An 18,568-nucleotide genomic window follows, 5' to 3' on the forward strand; every position below is an offset into this window, starting at 1 on the left:
ACTAGGTCCGACGGCGGGTGGGCGCTCAGTGGGCACTCAGCCCATCAGCTTTTGCAACTCCTCAGACAAGTGACTGCGACTCGCTCCCACCTGAGCCTGCCTAGCAATAAAACCCAGACCGCCGGGTCGCGCGGAGGTAAGGGTTGCGCGTTGGTGGGGTGGGTGACGACTGCTCGTCGCCCGTGCGCCCCACTCCAGCCCGTTTCCCCAGAACGTTGGGGGGGGGGGGGCGGAGGCCGAGAGGGTTGGTGCTCGCTGCGACCCCTCCCCCGCCCGGGCTCGGCGGTTCCGAGGCGGCGGCGCGGGCGGAGACCCGACCCGGCCAGGCTGCGGGCGGGGAGTGGGGCTCTGGTGCGGAGCGCGCGCCGCGCCCTCCCCCTCCCGCCCAGTCTCCGCAGCTGCGCAGGGAGGCGGGGAGCTGCGGAGCCGGGAGGCGGGGGCTAAAAATACCCAGCGGCGGCGCGGCAGCGCGGCTACAGTGGGGCTGCGGGGCTGCGGGCCCTGGAGGCCGTGCCGGGCCAGGCTGGGCCCGGCTGATCGACATGCTGACCTTCTTTCTGGTGTCGGGGGGTTCCCTTTGGCTGTTAGTGGGTAAGTCCCTGCGTCGTCCTTGTTGGTCCCTGACCTCCATCTCCCGTAAGCTGTGCTGTCTTGGCCCAAGGTGCGGGTGTTACACTCCCGTGGCTGTGGAGTCCCCCGCCCGGGCTGCTGGCTGTCCCTTCAAGGTCTCCAGGTCGCCCCCAATTCCGGCGGGCTCTGTGCGGGGTTTGGGAAGCAGCTGGGTTTGTGGAGATGGGGGGGCCTTGCTCATTGCGACTCCACAACAACCTCCATTGGCTTCTAGCGCCCCTCTCCCCTTATTGTGAGGACCTACTGATCAGATTAGGCCCTGAGCCAAAGTGGGGACAGACTTATTGCGTCCTTGTTCATTTCTTGGGACCAGAAACCAAGGATGTTGGCTCGCAAGGTCCCGCAGTAGGTGGTCAGTGTGTAGCCGGGACTGATCAGGGTTCTGGATCCCTGCCAGGGGCCTCCTTACAATCACTCCCTGCTTGCCCTCCTGCCAGAGTAGAAGATTGCTATAAAACTGGGTTCATCTGCCCCGGCTCTGCCTGGGGCTGTGTCCTCACTGCTTCCACTCCCTTCTCTTTCCTCTCATAGGAGTCAGTCTTTATCCCTGCACTCTCTTAGCAGTCTATGAGTATCCCTGTTGGATCTTTGCTAGGCGCTTCCTTCAACCCCCATACACCCACACCTGGGTACTGGCCTTTCTCTGACTGAGCCTCTGGGTCCTCCTGAGTATAATACCCCATCTGCAGTCCCACCCCCATGTGCAGATTCTGCTCAATTACTTATGTGAAGTGCTTACCCTTAAACTGGGCCTTCAACCTGATCTAGCCTGGAGCAAATGTCCTATGAATGTCGGTGTTTATTATTATTTTACATTTAAACATCATCATCATCAGAGATGGTGGTGAAGTTTTTACTGAGCCAAAAAAGGTGAAGAAGTTGACCTATTAGAGATCCTTATCGATGATTTTGCATGTTATTTAATATTCACAGAAAATCCTAGGGGGTTGGTCTTATCTCTCATTGAGATTCAGAGGTTAATCAACTTGCCCAATGTCACATGGATAATATCTAGTAGACTGGGATTTGATCTGAGGTTTGAACATCAACCAGTGCCAGGTGTTTGATTGTAACTGGCCTGAACCTGAAGGGTTGATGGTCCAGGTAATCACTTCCCCCTCCCCAACTGCTGTCCTGAGTTAGGCCACAGGGATACTCCCCCTGTGTTGGGGGAGTAATACCTCCCTAATCTCTTCAGCTCCCTAAGCTCCTTCTGTCTGCCAATGTCTGATGACAGGCTGTGCACGGCCTCTCTGGTCTTGATACACACCCAACAGCAAGGACAGTGCTAACACTGGGGTCAGGCATAATCAAAACCTTGATGGTGGTGGTTGTGGTGATGATGATGATGATGATGATAGTAATAGCCACCATTTATTGTCTGAGTGATGGATGGTCTCAGAGCTTCTCCCCTGTGCTAAGACCCCTTAGCCCTAGCCACAGGAGGCCCCATCCAGCCATGGGTTCAAAAGAAGCTCTCTGAAAATCTGGTATTCTATAGATTCAGGGAGGTGTCTAGGGGCTGCAAGACCACTTGGTGACAAGGGTCATCAACAGCTTGTGAGAAAAACCCCCTCAGTGTATGGGGTTCTTGTCTATAAGCCAAGATCGGTCGTTAACAACTTAAACTGGCCTTCTGTCCTGCTTCCTTGTGGAACATTTCCCAAAGTGGCCAGACGTCTCCTTGGATAGGAAATGAGGGGACTTGCCTTTCTAAGGGACTATCCAGGGACCTAAAAGTGGTCAAACAGGACAATTCCTGGGGGCAGATAATAGCTGCTTCAATAGAGACCAAACATTTCAAGGCAGAGTAGGAGGTTGGTGCTGGTGCATGGTTCTCATTGGATGGAATACCCCACAGACATAGTGGGGCTTTCCTAGGTCATGTGTCCACATTCCTTGGAACTTTACCTGGACCCCAGCCTTTCTCAGGGGGTAAGAACTGTAGATTAGTGAACACACCTGAGAATGCACTGTGCCTTGTAATCCAGGGTCCCGTGGCAACTGCAAGATATTCCTTCCACTCAGCCAACAATAGGCGGGGATCCCCAAGCCAGTGTCACTCTTTAATACAGAGTTTTGTACTTTTTTACTTCCCAATCTGGAAAGGATGGAAACATGGTTGGGCAGACAGAAGACCTCAGGGTCTTCAAGGAGAGAATGGTGAAAAGGAGGAGAGGGGAGTCACCTGGAAGAGGTGCTGTCAACCATGTGTTCTGGGCTACACTGAGTCCTGGGCCAGCCTGGGTCTTACCTGAGTTTTGTAGTAAACAACGAGACAAATAAAAGAGGTCCAGTGTAAGTCAGACACTATTCCTGTCATGAGAAAATGTGCCATAAGCACTCAGAGGACACCTGGGAGCAAATGGATTAGAATTTCTAGTTTCCTGTGTGGCTCCTTTGTACAAAGTAGAAAGAGGCATCATTCTTGGTAGATAGATTTCTCAAAGGGTATCCTTAGGGTGTCCTAAGCTGATATAGTTCCATACCCTTGTACAGGGTCCAGTCTGCTCAATTGCATACCTGATCACTGGAATATCTGAGTAGGCTTCTGTGGCATACTGGAGTGTTTTTCAGAGGCTAGTAGAGAAAGTCAGACCAGCAAATGTGTGCAGAGAAAACCATGGTAGTGTATCATTGTGTGTGTGTGTGTGTGTGTGTGTGTTTGTATGTGTGTATGTTTGTATGTCTCCAGCATCTTGTGCCAGGGCAACCTGATTTGTAGAAGGAGGTCATGGAGGAATGGGTTTTATTTGGGGTGAGAGATGGGTAGAGGAACCCTCTATTTAGCCACAGTGGCCAAGTTGAGCCATGGGGTGGAGAGTAGAGGCCAGGAATGTGATGGAAGCCTGTTATAATATTATGGGTAAAAGTAGATATGGCCTAAGTTGAGGCTAAACTCCAGAAAGGGGAAGGGATGAGGCCCCAGCCCTGGTCCTTACCCTAGGGGAAGTGGAACTGGCCCTGGTGGGATGAGGCAGAACTGCCAGTTCAAAGACTGGAAAGGCAGGCATCTGGCTTCAGTTGCCAGGGCAGGTGCAGAATTGCACACCCTGCTCAGCTCAGCCCCATCAGATTCTACCCCTCCCCCCAGGCTTCCACTAGCAGGGAAAACTAGAATGAGGTCTAGAGCCACTCAAGGAGGCCCAAGAAGGCAGCCAAAAATTGAGACAGATGGTGCTGGAACTCCAGGCAGAACAGACAGCTGTCTGGTCAGCTAGGGATATGCCTCACAAAAGAAGAAAGCCTGCATTGGCACAGGGTCTGTCACCCTGTGGGAGAGTCTGACCTCAGAAACATTTCTTCTCTACAGCCTGGTGGTGGTGGGATGCTCCTGCCAAAGCACACTGACACCAGGGGGCGGCAGAACCAGCCATTCCACTCTTTAGCTGTTTTTCTCTCTTGTGAGTATAAGGGCTTTTAGGATGACCTTCAGAAGGCTGAATTTGGCTCAGCTACAGCACCAGATAGAACCAGGGCTGTCCCATGCATATGGTGAGGTGAGTGAGGATGAGATTCTGACTTGTTTGCAAAAAGAAGTGAAAATTAGGCTTTTGAATAACAGAAGCTATGCTGTGTATGTGGCCAACACTGGCGCATGTAGTCACTCAGATGTTCATTGAATGAAGTTCTGGGTGTGTATATGTGTATGTGTGGGGAGCATTGTTGAAAACTTAGCTACTTTTGGAGGGGGATTCTGGGGATTGAACCCAAGAGCACTCAACCACTGAGCCACATCCCAGCCTTTTTTGTATTTTATTTAGAGATAAGATCTCACTGAGTTGCTTAGGGCTTCACTAAATTGCTGAAGCTGTCTTTAAACTCTCACTCCTCTTGTCCTCAGCCTTCTGTGCCACTGAGATTACAGGTGTGTGCCACTGTCCTGGCTGATTTAGTTACTCTTTTACTGAGCAGCTACTATATTGTTAATAACCATATTCTGATTCTTCAAGTTATCCTTCAGTCTTCCTACAGCCCTGTGGCATTGTTAGCCTTATTTATTAGAAGAAGCACTGAGACCCAGGGAGATTTAATGGGGAAGCAACCTGCAAGAGCTGAGTCATACCCATATCCTTACACTTCCAGTCCATGGACGGTCCAGGATTTCAATATGCAAAAAAGGAAGTAGGGAAAGAAAAGGCATAGCAGGCAGAGGGATGGGTATGAGAAAAGAATGGCAACAGGAATGAATGAAGTTGAGGGACAAATTCTGCTTGCCAGCGAGGTTGCCAGGCTGGGCTCCATAGGCCTAGAATGCCACGCCACAACATGTTGACGTTATTCTGTATGATAACCATCAGGAGATATGGCTGGAACTGGGAATGTGGATGGCCAGAATGATACCATCCCTGTGCTAGACAAGCCACATGCATCTCTTAGTGACACATATTCCACTGAATAGCAGTGCTTGACCTTTTCCATAAGTCCTATGATCTCCTTGAGGGCAGAGCCAGGATGTCTTATCTCTGTGTCCCCAACCCAGGGTTAGACATGCAGTGTACACCAGAGTTTATTGTGTAAATGAATAAAAATAAAGAATTCCCTGGGAATAATTTATTTTAATAATGATGTATTTATAAGTAAAGATGAATTTATTTTATAAGCTGTTTTCTCACCACAATAAGTCAATCAGCAAACAACAGACTTTTAGCGTACATCTATTAAAATGCCAAGGTCTATGCTAAGCTGGAGGACGATGTCAATATGGTGAAAGCAACAGGGAAAAGCAGGTGTGAATTCCTTGTTGGCAGGTCTAGGTCAGCCTTCACTGGATAACCTTAAATGCTGAGAATGAGTGCAGCCTGGAACAGAAGCAGTGGCAGGAGCTCCGAAAGGGCTTGATGAATGAAAGAATGAATGAACGAACGAATCAACTCACAGCTTCAGGAGGAACTCGTTATGGGGAAGGTAGTCTTCTCTGAGAACTGTTGTTTCCTTAGAGCTCCAAGGTTCTGGCCTCCTGGCAAACTTGGAGTTCTGGCCACTCTGTCAAGCATAGCCAAGAGGAATGTCCAGTCAAGGTCCTCACCTCATGGATGTCCTGGTATGATAGCCCCATTCCTTGTGTTGGTCTCACAGGAGTTCCCACCAACCAGTCATTGGGCCCAGAATTGGTGGGGGAGGGGAATGCTGTGGGTGACATCCTGCTTTAGTCCCAGGGGTGTTCCCCATCATTCACTCACCTGTTCAGTTATCTCCCTGGCAGTGTGCTTAGGTTCTTTGTGTAACCCCTGATTCATGTGAAGCTTGCAGTCTTTGATAGACAGAAGTGGGAAAGTGGGAAGTAGGGTGGGAAAGTCTGAGCCAATCTGAGCTATTTGGAGACCCAATCAGTAATCTCTGAAAGATTTAATATTCCAAGTAGTCCCACCTGACTATTCACCTAGTTTTCCCAGAGACACCCTTCCTTTCCTCACACTTAGTCCAGGCATTCAGCTAGAGTTTGTCGCGGTGTCCAAGGAGAATTGGGGGTGGCTACTTCTGGCTTGCCATCTGCCCATTCAGGCCTATATTCCAAGATAGTTTCCTTCTGGGGCTTTAGAGCAGAAAGTTAGGACATTTTGCAGACCTTGGGACAAACAAATCTGGATTGGCACCTGTTGGGACCAGGGACAGATCTCTAGGACTGGCATAGGAGGAATGAGAGAGAGAGTGCAGGCAAGTCCAGGTTGAATGGACACCTATGAGACAGTCCCCATTAAACAGTTCCTAGGATCCTGCCGCACTCCCAGAACTGTGTGGCCCATGTATATAGAAAGTGTGGGCTGAGGTTGTGGCTCAGCGGTAGAGCGCTCGCCTAGCATATGTGAGGTCCTGGGTTCAATCCTTAGCACCACATAAAAATAAATAAACAAAATAAATGTATAAAAAAAAGAAAGAAATTGGACCCTGAAGGACTAAGTAGGACTTGCCCTGCTACAAAGCCCCGTTTTCCCCTGCAGTGTGTGAACTGTTGTTGAGCCTTAAGCTCTTCTGTGGAGTTCTACCTGCCCACCCATCCCAGCCTTAGCTATAGACCACTCTGGACCCTGATCAGAGATCCTACTAAATAGGCAGAAAAGCCAATTGATAGTGAGGTCAACCAGAGATTGGACAGAAAGGTCAGACAGAGGCCACACAGCAAGGACAGTTAGAGCCGAGACAGAGCAGCAAGGTATAGGATGTGGCCAGCCAGTGAGAGTGGACGAGGAGGTTGGCTGGAGGCTGGACAGTGATGTTCCCAGGTCTATGAGAGGGGACAATTATCAGAATGGATAAGGGGGACACAGCTGAGACCCTTTCGAAAGAGTCAGCACTTCTGGCCTTTTTGTTCTGCTTCTAGTGCTAAGGTTACCTAAAGTCACTTAGGACCCAGGATCCCGCTTAGTGGTCAGAGACCTTCGTAAGTGTTGAGTGACTTTACCTTCCAGACCTGGATATGGTTCTCTGGAGGACACCCTTAACTTACCATGCTCAGCCCCACTCTGCCTCAGGGCACCTCCTCCCAAATTTTGAATCTGTCTAGGGGGAGGCAGGCCTTCCCTTAGCCTGTGGGCTGGTGGGGGATTTGGGTACATGTGACCCTGATCTCCAGACAGCAGGGTAGGTGGTGACCTGTGAAGCCCGTCAACCTTTCAGAGCTGGGCCTTTTATTTGGGCGGAGGAGCTGACAAGTCCTGTCTCCCTTGAGTCGTGGGACATCTATTCAAGCACCCACTAGCCTTCCTGTTGGTTCTGAATTCTTTCCTAAGTGGTTTTGTCCTAGATGTGCTCTCAGGCTAAATGATCTTGCTGTGTCATTGTCTCCCCTTAGTCCAAGTCGCATCTGTGCTCCTGGGGTACAAGATTTATGCAGCAATTAATGGACAGCTCCTGGTGACCCTTAGAGTGGCAGAAAAACAGCATTTCTAGCAGCTAAAAGTCTGAAAAAGATTGGAGCCTGACCTTGCTGTGGTGCTTCTATTGAAGAAGGTATCTGGGCCCTGGACTGTCCTGGAAGCTTGTGATCCCATACACTGGGCTCTGGGTTACCATAAACTCCTCCCACAGCTTGAGGGCATGGTTTCAGCAGTGCTGTGGGCGCCTGGCAGGGTATACATGAGGTCTCCATTCTTAAAAGTCCTCTGTACACTCCAAGGTGTTCTTGTTTAGCAGCACCTTTTTTTTTTTCCATTTCTTTCTCTGTATTTATCATGAGCCCCACAAGAATCACTGAAATGTCCTTCTCCAAAAAAGGCTGCTACCTCAGTCTCAGCCATTCATATTTTTGAAAAGGATAATGCCCACAGAGAGCCTCAGAAGGGGTGACACTATTTCTTGGTCCCACCCACCCTGACCTTACATGGTGCTCTTCTCTGTGGCCACAGAGCTCCTCCAGCTCCCTCTGGAAAGATGGTGGGTTTCTTTTCAGTGGGTGAAAAGTGAGAATTCAAGTGATGGGTGCTCTCCTTGGGTCAGCGTGAACAATGTCCAATGGCCTTCCTGGGCCAGCTGGGGCCTCGTTTTGCTTTGGTCTGAAAGAGATTTTTGTTTTCTGGTGAGAACAGCCCTAGCCTGGCTGGGCCCCGGAGCCAGCAGCAGGAGTACAAACCCTTTCATGTGACAGGCCCAGTGGAGTGCTGCAGGCCTGCCAGCCACAAGCCCTCCCCTGCCCTCCTTGCTCCTCGGGAGGCGGCCATTTGCATATCCCCCATTCATCCTGGCCTTGAAAAGGAGGCCTGAGTTCCCAGTACTCCCTGCCCAGCTAAGGGCTGGGCTGCTGGAGCCTGGTGTTAACCCTGTGGTTGCTCTCATAGGGGTACCATAGGACTTAGTGGTTGCTGGCAGGAGGACCATGTGAGACTGCAACTACCCCCTTCAGCCCTGAGCCACAGAGGGGTGACTCAGGTGGGTGCAGATTTGCTAAACTGAGAGAAATTCAAATTTATTCCTTCCTGAGGCAATTGAGAAGAATTTTGCCAGTGTATGGGACAGCCAAGAATATTAAGCTATTTATCAAATTTGCCAGAAAATTAAGCTATGTATCATTTTTCCAGGAAATGTACCCTCCACCAAAGGCAAAACTGTTTTGCTCATTGTCTAATGCACACAGAGGGACAATACACCTGGAATGGTGGGTAAAAGAGCCAGGCAGGCTCCTGGCTATAGTGGTAGTCCTTTGGCAGGGATAGAGGGACACGGCTTGCCTGGGGTGCTTTCGTATCTCCAGTTCCCAGGATGCTAGGTCAGGTGAGCTGGTGGGCATCATTAGCTTGTGGGCTGTGGCTTGGAAGGAATTAGGCATACACATAGTACCAACCACAATCTTTTGTCTTCTACAGCTAAATGCCATGCTGTGCCTCTTTCCCTCTACTGTGTAAATGCTCTTGTCAGGTGCCCCAAAGTCTTACAGGCTCTTCCTGTGCCTTGCCAACCCACCGTGTCACTCTGTCCTCACCTGGCTCTCCTTCCCTTCCCACCCTGTCTCCACTGTTACCTTGCTGTCACTCTCTGGATGGGAGGATGTGTCTCGGATTCTGTCTCATGAATTTCCTCCTGAGCAGGTGTTCCCAGCAGACCAGAAATGAAAAAGTAGGTGAGCAAATTCCTCTCTTGCTCCTCCCACCTCAGTAACTCCAACCATATCTTGCCAGGATCCTCCTACCTCAAGGAACTTCCTCCTAACTGCAGGAAGTTACACTCTATCCCACCTGTACCCTGCCCACATGCAGGTGAACTCTTGAGAGCTCAGCTCTCCTGCCAGATGTGTCCCCTTCACTGGAGGCCTGTAGTGTGTCCACAGTTTGTGCCAGTGAGGGAACTGGATCACTGCTTCTGAGGCCAGGACGCCGACAGTCCTAATGTGGACACAGCTGGGAAGGGAAAGGATCATGTTGCAACCACAGGATTTGGCTTCCTGTACAGTAGGGCCTGGCCAGGCGGTGTCCTCCTGCCTGTGTGGTGTCCATGGTCCCCACCAGTATCCCTGGGGTTATGCCTGCTCTCCCGGGTCTTGGAATGAAGGAAATTGGGACCTTGGCTCCTCCAAGGACCATCAGTCCTGGTCATCATTCCCTGAAAATATTTCCAAAGAGCTGCTGCCATTGTTTTAGCTTCTCTTGTCCCTCTGTTCTGAGAATTTTGCTATGCCTGATTCGTGGTAGGGACAAGCTTTATCTCAGAGCTTGGAAAAGATACTGTGTTTCTGTCTGCTCCTCTCTTCTCAAGGTTACTCATCTTTCTGAGTTCCTGAAAGTGCTGTTTGAGCCTGGCTTTCTGTTGTTGTCATCAGGAATGTGGGTCCATGTTCCCTGGCCAGGGCTTGGGTGAGTGAGATTTTTGAGAAGTTCTGTTGTGAGGATGGGGGCAAAGGGGTAGTGAAGGCTGCTAAAAGGGGCTATGTTCTCTGTGAGTTTGGGAAGCTGGAACACTTTAGGCCTTTCCATGTCCAGGGGCTTACTTCCACTTTCAGAGCTATAATTGGGCTCCACAGGGAGGCTCAGATTGTAACTCAGCAACCCAGTATCATGGGCCCTTTTTTTTTCTCTAGGGGGATGTGCAGTGGGTATCCCCTGACGGTTCCAGAGTCGTGGATGCCCTAGGTTCCATCTCTGCCCCAATCATCTGTGGTTCTTTGATTGTAATTAAAACCCAAGAGGAAAGTGGAGAGAAAGCCCCTCACCCACAGGAGCTTGAATCCCTGTGCAGATGGGGTGGTTGTTGGGCTGAGTGTGGTCTGCCGTATGTGCGTCTCCACAGGTCAGTGGCTACAGGATGCATGTGAGAGGTATTTTTTTTTTGTTGTTGTTTGTTTGTTTTTTTAGTACTGGAAATTGAACCCAGGGGTGCTTTACCACTAAGCTACATTCCTGGCTTTTTTTTTTTTTTTTTGAGACAAGTCCTCACTAAATTGCTGAGACTGCTCTTGAATTTACAATCCTCCTACCTCAGCCTTCCTGCTTGGGATTACAGGTGTGCACCACCACACCTGGCAAGGTCTATGCAGTTCTTGACCTGGCAATAGGAACACATCCTCCATGGCTTTCCATCAACCAGGACGTTGTTGTGACCACTAAATTTCCTGGGAAGCACTAAACGAAGATTTAACAGTGTCTGGAGGAGAAAAGTAGGGTCCTGCGAAGAGGAAGGAGAAGGGCTGCGTGGGTCAAAATTAGGTCCTCAGGTATCTGTGAGTTTTAATTAGGGAGGACTGGAGATGGGGGGCCTAGTTCCAGGTGTGGGCTGCTGAGGCAGAAGGTGTCTGTATGTCTTGCCCCCGAAGATGGGGTGAGCAATGGAAAGTTTTTTCAGCCCCATGGAAGGTATTACAAGCCTGGGATTTGGACTTCCCAGACAGGTTGAGCAAACATCTCTCAAGAGGGAGCTTGGAGCACTAGGCCATGTTGCAGGGAGGTGGACTGGATTTGGATGAACAGTAGGCTGGGAAGTGTCAGGAACAGAGTGGGAAGTGCCCAGAAGCACCTGGTGCCGGGGTAGGGCCTGGGGTTGGTGTTGAACTGGGCCCTGTGGCCTGCGTGTGTCTTCCTCACTAGCAGGCATAGCTGTGTGCCTTGTGTGTCCAGCCAGCTACATGTTAGCCAGGGAAGTAGGAGTGAAAAGCTGCGAAGGTCAGAGTGAAAGAGCTACAGAAGTAGCCCCACACTCTGTGGAGACTGACCTCAAAAGAGTGAGGCTCTCCCTGGGAGGCCTGGTACCTAGGTGCCCCAGTCTGGGAGAAGTGCTGCGGAGAGCTTGGCTTTGGTTCCAGCAGGAGAGGGTGTGGGTTCTGGCTCCAGGGTGGTCATCCCTGAAGGCCTCTTAGGGAGCAATAGGGAGGGGCTGATGTGCTGCCCTGGGGCCCTGTAGAGAAGATGAACTATCCTCCACCTTCTGACCCTACTCCCCAGAGCATCCCTGAGTAGATATTGTTTGTATCTGAAACTATGCCCAGTTTCTTTTCTCTCCCAAGATTGGTTGTGACCTTGTGGGGGTGGAGTGGAGGTGGCTCCTAGGAGAGGCTGGAGGCAGAGTGCCGGTGGATGGCACCGCCTCCTTCAACATCAGAGATCGGGTATCCCCACCCCCTCACTCCCCATGACTTCCTACCACCCCTGCTGCTCATGCTCACCGTAGGTCACCAGTCCATGCACAAAGCTCCTGGCCCCTAATCAGTGTCTCAGATGGATGTGTAAGGAGGCTTTGTCCTTTAATAACCCCCCCTTGGTAGACTCCCCTCCAGGACTGAAGACAAGGTGGGGTGAGTGGAGGTGCAGAGGGGTGTGGGCGGAGGCTCTGGCAAGCTGGCAGAGTGAGGGTTAAGGCTGGGTTGCTTAGCTCCGAGCTGATCAGAGCCAGCACCGCCCCATGTACAGATGAGGGGGGGGGGCAGCGGGGGCCTTGAGGGGCCAGTAGCTCCTCACAGAGCTGCTCTGTGCCCTGGTTCCTGCCAGACCTGCTCCCACAGCCACCCGGGAGCCACTGCCTCCACGGCTAACACCTCTCCACTCCCTGGCTTCTGAGAGCAGGCGGCTGTTACCATCAGCTGTTCCCAGGGACAGGGCCATCGCCACTTTCGGGCTTTGATCAAGATGTGGTAACTCTTTCCCTGGGCCCCACAGGCCCTTTAAAGGGAAGCTGGTTCTAGTGGGACCAGCTAAGCTACCTTCTCAGTGCCAGGAGCCCGCTGGAAAGGTAGGGTGTGAATGCATCTGCTTTTGCAAGTTGTCTTTGAGCTCCTTTGGCTGGCAAAGAAAGGGAGTAAATTGCTTCAGCTAGCTCCTGTCTACCCAGTGTTTCCTCTATTATGTACCTGGCATCCCACTTTCTGTCCATGAGATTGTTTGAGGTGAGGCCCAGAGGGGTGCAGTAATTTGCCCAAGGCTACACAGCTATCAAGAGTCTGAGCTAGGATTTGGACCAAGGTCAGTCTAGCACTGGAAACCACTTTGGGCCCTTTCCCAAGCTTGCTTGCTGGGGGTCCTGGAGCCTAAGCCCTGGGAGAGGTTGTAATTTTCTTTTTGGAGTTTTTACTGGGAATTGAGGATATTCTTTGATACCATAGCTTCCCCACTGTTTCTGAAGTTCTTGGGGGTTTGCAGAGACCCAGAATTCTATTATTTCTTTCTGATACAGAAACAAACTGGTGTGAGTCTAAGGGAAGGGAAGAATATGAGGAGCATAGAGGGCCAGCATGAGTTTGGCATTTAGACCTAAGGCAATAGGGAACCAGATAAAGTTTTGGAGCAGTGGCATGACATAGACACATTGATTTATCAGGAAAATAACTTTGGCATCAGTATAAGCATAGGTGAGAGCAAGAACCATGAGAAGTCTGGTATACCATTCTGGGCTGCCCTTGGTAGTGGCTGGACCAGGCCCAGGACTGGGTAGGTGGAGAGGAGTAGTCAGGCTTCAGAGATGTTTAGGAAGTGATCCTTCCTTGCAGAGTCATCCAACTAAGCTGATGGTGTAGAGTGCTGGGGGGGGGGGGGGCGCGGGGGCAGGGAGTTGTACTAGCAGAAGGTTCTTGGAGTCAAACCACTGGCCTCAGGGCCATTGCCACAGGGGCTATGCTCCAGAGCTTTGCCTCTGCCACCCTCCCACCTTGGAGCCAACATGCCACCCTCTATGGCCCCTTTCTTCCTGTTCTTTCCCATCCTGGATCACAAGAGCTATTGCTTTAACTATGTGCCCTGAGTCAGCAGAGGACATGGTAAGGTGGGAGGAAGCCCCAGTGCTCCAGACTGTGTCACTACTTGGTATTCTGAATGGGTCTATACTGGAGAAAAAGGCATGGGATGTGCTGGGGTTGGGAGCAAAAGGAGGCTAGCTCTTGCTGAGGGCTGGGTCCTCCTGCCAGGTGAATATTTATAAACACAGTCTCTCACCTGGCAACACCAGCACCACTGATCCCCATGGGTGCTGTCCACACACCATCCCCCTTCACAGCTGCTGCAATCCGCAGAACCTCTTGGGGCATAGAAGGAGGCAGGCATGGCTGGAACCCCAGGGACCACCAAGCCTCAGCCCATGTTGACAGAGAGAGGAGGTCAGAGGAGGCCAAGGCCCCCTGAAGTAATGAGAGGAGTCCAGACTTTCTTATCCTCCTACATGCCAAGGTCTAGATGGCGTGGCTTGGCTTTGAGGCCAGTGTCCTTAGAGGACCTGGGCTTAACAGTTCTGCTTCTCAGTGGCTCCCAGGTCTGAATGGAATCTCAGAATAAATGCAAGCAATTTTTTAATATCTGAGAAAGCCATTACACCTGGAAGAATGAGACCCCCTGGTTGCTGTCCAGCCACGAAAAGGTGCAGGCCCAGCCTCAGGGCCAGAGGAGCTACAGCCACTGCAGATGCCTCCTAAAGGGTGGGCACCTCACCCGAGGAGGAGCAGACAGCCAAGCCTTTTGCCCACTGGACTCTGTAACCCCAGGGGGAGGACAAGAACCCATCCAGGAGAAGATGATGAGTTTTTCATGTGAGGCCAAGAAGAAGCTTACACATGGTGTGTGCAGGGAAGACAACAGCACGTGACTGATCTGATAGGCTGATCCCCATGTCCAGGTTGTCTCAGCCTTACACTTGACCTTACCTCCTAGAAACTGGGCCTTGGCTCTTCTGAGCAGGCTGCAGCTGGCTTTCTGTGGTTTCAATACCAAGTTGAAGGAGAGGATGCATTGTGAAACTGGATCCAATATTGGAAGGTGTGGGGTGGCCACACAAGACAAAGGAATGATTTGGGGTTTGAGTCCTGGTTCTTTTGGCACCTGCCATGTTCCTCTCTCAGTGAAGAAGGAGCCCTGTATTCTACTTCCTCACAGTGAGTACGTGGAGGATCACACAGTGCAGTGTGATGGAAAGGGCTTCTCAGGCATCAGGAATTCAGGAAGTTAAGACAAGTCCTGCATTTCACCTCTGTGAGAACTATGATACTGTAACAACCCAGAGCTCAGCAGATCTGCAAGGCCGGCCTCCCAGACTTCAGTGCTGACCTTTGTACAAGTTTCCACAGGCTCAAAATTTTTATTATCTTGAACAGAAGATTCAGTTTCCTAAGCACTCTGTGTGCTCTTTCAGCTCCAGCCTTTGCGTAGTCGCTGCCCTCTGCCTGGGACACTTTCCTCTTCATCCTTCGGTCTCATCACTTCCTGTCAGAAGCCTGTTCAGACTCGCCACGCTGGAGTCAGGCGCCTTCTCTCACTCCCTCTGTATGATCACAGCTTGAATCCACACTTCCTGACTCTGCCCACTCCCTCATGTCTTCTTGCCATGGGACTGAGAGCAGGCCCAGCACTGATCTGTGGAGAGCAAGGGCCATGTGGGGGTCTGATGGAAGGATGGAAGGATGGATGGATGGCATGTTCATTCTGCTGTATGCTGTGACAACTCCAGCATTGTACCCAGTGCCACAAATACCCACTCTCTGGGGCAGTTTAGGGTCTGTGAGCAACTTCCAAGGGCCAGGGACTGGTGTTCATGAGATATCCTCCCAGGTTCTCTTTAAAACTTTTGGGTCCATATAGCTGAGGCCTCAGAGGCTGGGCAGGGACTTCTTAGGCCCATTGCCTCCACTTAGTCATCTGTCTGTCTTTCAGCTCACCCAAGAGCTACAGAGCATGTCAAGATTTTCCAAAGTAATGAGTCATTTATCTCATAGACCTGGCTGTGAATTGATCTTCCCATCTGCAATACAGGGAAGTCAATGTCCCAAGAATGCCAGCAGGGACAGCGCCCCCATAGAGGTTTTCCTTGTGAATCACTGTAATCCACAGCTAGGCCTCTGTTTTGATGATGCAGAACCTTAATTTGATTGCTCTGCCAGGAGTAGGTCCTTCCTGTGGGGTACAGTCATAACTGACTCAGCTTAAAAAAGCTGCTGACAAAATCAGACTTCAGACTCAGGAGAGCTCAGGGAGAATGCTCTGCCTGGCTGGGGGTTCACTTTCATTGGGTGCTTGGAGCACTCAAGCCTGTGGGAGGTTGGTGAGTGTTCCCAGGACTCAGCCTGTTATACACCTCTAGATCATCTGTTCCTTCTGTGGGGCTGCAGGACCTGGACCCAATGGCCTCTGCCAGCCATTTGGACCAGCATGGGCCAGGTCTGCCTCTGAACCCTTTTCTGTTTCCTATGCTGAGCAGCAGCTTGTCGGACAAGCATATCCTTTAGCCATTTCTTTGGTCCTCTGACTCTACTAAATGCAGTACAAGGAGCTTTACATGCCTAATACTATCCCATTTTAAAGACTGAGGAGTGGAGGTTCAAAGAGGTGGAATATGCTCAACTATCAATAGCTTATAAGTAAATGAGAATGGACTTTAACCAAGGAGCTTCTCTCTCTTTCTCTTTCTTCCTCCCTTTCTCCCTCCCCCATCGCTCTTTTCTCTCTCTCTCTCTCTCTCTCTCTCCCTCCCCTCCCCCTCTGCGATGACTTGCACAACACTGACCTCATAGTCCATGTGGTAATGTTACAGTTTAGCACAAATTCCATCTATTGGAATTTTAGCAGATCTCTCCTCCCTCAAGGGTCAAGCAATTGTTTGGCTCATATCCCAGGGCTGCAGAGTAGCCACTGTTGCATTTCTTCTTGTTTCCCAAGAAAGGAAATCACAGGAACCTCTTCCAAGGACCAAGGGCCCATGAGGAGGGTACCTGTGGGGGCCCAGTCTGCCATCATTGCGATGGTAGACCTATAGGTGTTCTGGGGAGCTTCTTAGATTCAGGTCCCACTGGGATAATGACATGAAGGGATCTCAATGTGGATGCCAGCATCTGATGTCTGGCTCACCCTGAGCCCAGCCTAGTTGTGTATCTGTTCTGTCAATACTTACTTACTTAGTGGCTAACAGGAAGACCCAGGATCACCCTGGGACCTGCTCTCTTGGAACCAAAATTGGTTACCAATGCTTCTCATGGAAACCACATTATCCATCCCTATGTCTCCCTGAAAAGCCCACTATACCACTTGGGCTGCAGTGGGTGATGGTGGCACCCTGGCCAGCATCCATGACATCCCAAGAGGTACTGGTTACCTTTAGGAATACACATAGCACTTTGCTGATCCCTCTCTTGCTGGGCCTTGGTTTGTTTCTCTTCCTGCCAGTTTAATACTTTCTACCCCCTGTTTCCTCTGGACATTAACTGAAGGAGTCAGGAAGGACAGCACAGAGCCCAGTCAATGGTGGGGCCAGCAGTGCCTCTTGGTACTCAGTGTGTGGCAGCACAGGGCTATAGAGCTCACATAGTCAGCTAGGTCACTGTCTTTGTGTCATCAGGCCTGTAGATACCTGTTCAGGCGAGTCTGTGAGCACTGCTGAACTCTCCCTCAGAATCAGGGCCTGGATTTGAGAGCTTAGAGGTGGAGCAGGCAGAGCTTATATCTCTCCATCCCATTCATCCTGCAGTATTCTGAGCGTTTCGGTTGCCTTTACATTTTCTCCACACCCTAGGAGCAATGATAAACACAGCCCTGTGAGCAGAGTCACACAGGAAAGGCAGAGTACCCAGGTCCTAGGGCCTGAGCAGCTCCATGACCAAAGCTGCCAGAGCACATCCTGGCCCCTGGAAGATGTGGAAGCAGCTGTCAGCCATGGCCCAGGGCCTGAGCATGTGGTTCTCAGGAAAACTGGGTCAGATTATATGACTGTCTGGTATGAGAGCTCTAGCTTCTCATGGAAAAAGGCCTTCTGAATGTGCACCTGAACTGTATACCCTAACTAGCCCATGGTCTGCTCTTCAGTATATTGAGCCAGAGCCTGGCCATGGTCAGTGTGCCACTTGTGATCCAGGATCCCTCCCCAGCCTGTCTACTGGGTCTCCTCCCTCATCTATCTCTTGTCTCCTACAGAGTTTGTCCTCTCAATTCTGGAGAAGATGCAGACACAGGAGATCCTGAGGATACTGCGGCTGCCCGAGTTGGGCGACTTGGGCCAGTTTTTCCGCAGTCTCTCAGCCACCACCCTTGTGAGCATGGGTGCATTGGCTGCCATCCTTGCCTACTGGTTCACTCACCGGCCAAAGGCCCTGAGACCACCATGCAACCTCCTGATGCAGTCAGAAGAAGTGGAGGTGAGCAGGGTGGGAGCAGTCTGGCTGTGGAAAGTAGCGGGCAGAGGACAGGCATCTTGAAGGTAGAAGCCAAACTTGTGGCTCATTTGACCTCAAGTGGCCCAGAAAATTCCAGTTTCCCCTGCCAACCAGCCAGCATGCTCTACAGGAGCCTTGGGCAGCATCTCCTGCCAGATGCTCCTCTCCTAGTAACTGTCCCATGGCAGAGATTGACCTTGACCTTGCATTGGGCATCTGGTTTGCCAGCTTCTCAAATAGGGGACCTTGGTTCATCTATGCTTCAGTAGGCTAAGCAGGTCCTGTGAACTTCAGGTAAATTCCCTCCTAAACTCTTCCTATGCCCAGTTCTGGTTAGTGTAGGGATCCAGACCTGAGCCTACCCCAGGGCCCTGCCCTCTCAGAGCACATGGCCCTTTATATGTAGAGCCTCTGTGGAGAAGAGGGTACAGTGGCCCAGCACACAAATGTGTTCCAGGCATCTTTATTAAGTTTATGGAATTTGGGGCCAGGGTTGTGGCTCAGAGGTAGAGCACTTGCCTAGCATGCTTGAGGCACTGGGTTAGATCCCCCGGCACATAAAAATAAAAACAAATAAAGGTATTTTGTCCACCTACAACTAAATGTATTATATATGTATATATAAAGTTTATGGAATTTATTTTGCCCTTTTACAATTTGCCTTTTTTCTAAACTTTAATTCTGTTCATTTGGAACAGGTAATACATTCACACAATTTGCAAGAAACAAAAGGACATATACTGAAAAGCTTCTACCTTCTTCCCCTGGTCTCCCAGTTTTCCTACCCTGAGGCAACTTGTGTTAATGATTATTTCTTAGCCTTGAGAATATGTATAGATAGCACCCCTGTCCCCCAGTTTTTAAATTATATCATGATACATACATTGTTGTGATTTTTTT

The 18,568-nt window shown here is 50.6% G+C and overlaps 1 protein-coding gene across 9 annotated transcripts in view; it reads left to right on the forward strand.

Annotated features, from left to right (window-relative positions):
• Nucleotides 1-494: 494 nt before the first annotated feature.
• Nucleotides 495-18,568, forward strand: part of Acsl6 (acyl-CoA synthetase long chain family member 6) — a 56,433-nt gene continuing 38,359 nt past the window's right edge. For 5 of the 9 annotated variants that reach the window (XR_011707562.1, XR_011707561.1, XM_027949590.2 and 2 more), the window contains exons 1-2: nt 495-591; nt 17,430-17,650. Coding sequence is in view for 7 of the 9 variants with exons in the window: in XM_027949590.2 (XP_027805391.2) it covers nt 543-591; nt 17,430-17,650 (270 nt within the window). In the remaining 2 variants the exon portion in view is untranslated. Of the gene's footprint in view, nt 592-4,068; nt 4,131-7,423; nt 7,582-8,423; nt 8,497-12,029; nt 12,280-17,429; nt 17,651-18,568 lie in introns of those variants that run through there. The other 4 variants (XM_071612113.1, XM_071612115.1, XM_071612114.1 and 1 more) reach the window with 4 other exon arrangements.

The sequence above is a fragment of the Marmota flaviventris genome, chromosome 5 (assembly GCF_047511675.1).
Source record: "Marmota flaviventris isolate mMarFla1 chromosome 5, mMarFla1.hap1, whole genome shotgun sequence".
NCBI classification, from domain to species: domain Eukaryota; kingdom Metazoa; phylum Chordata; class Mammalia; order Rodentia; family Sciuridae; genus Marmota; species Marmota flaviventris.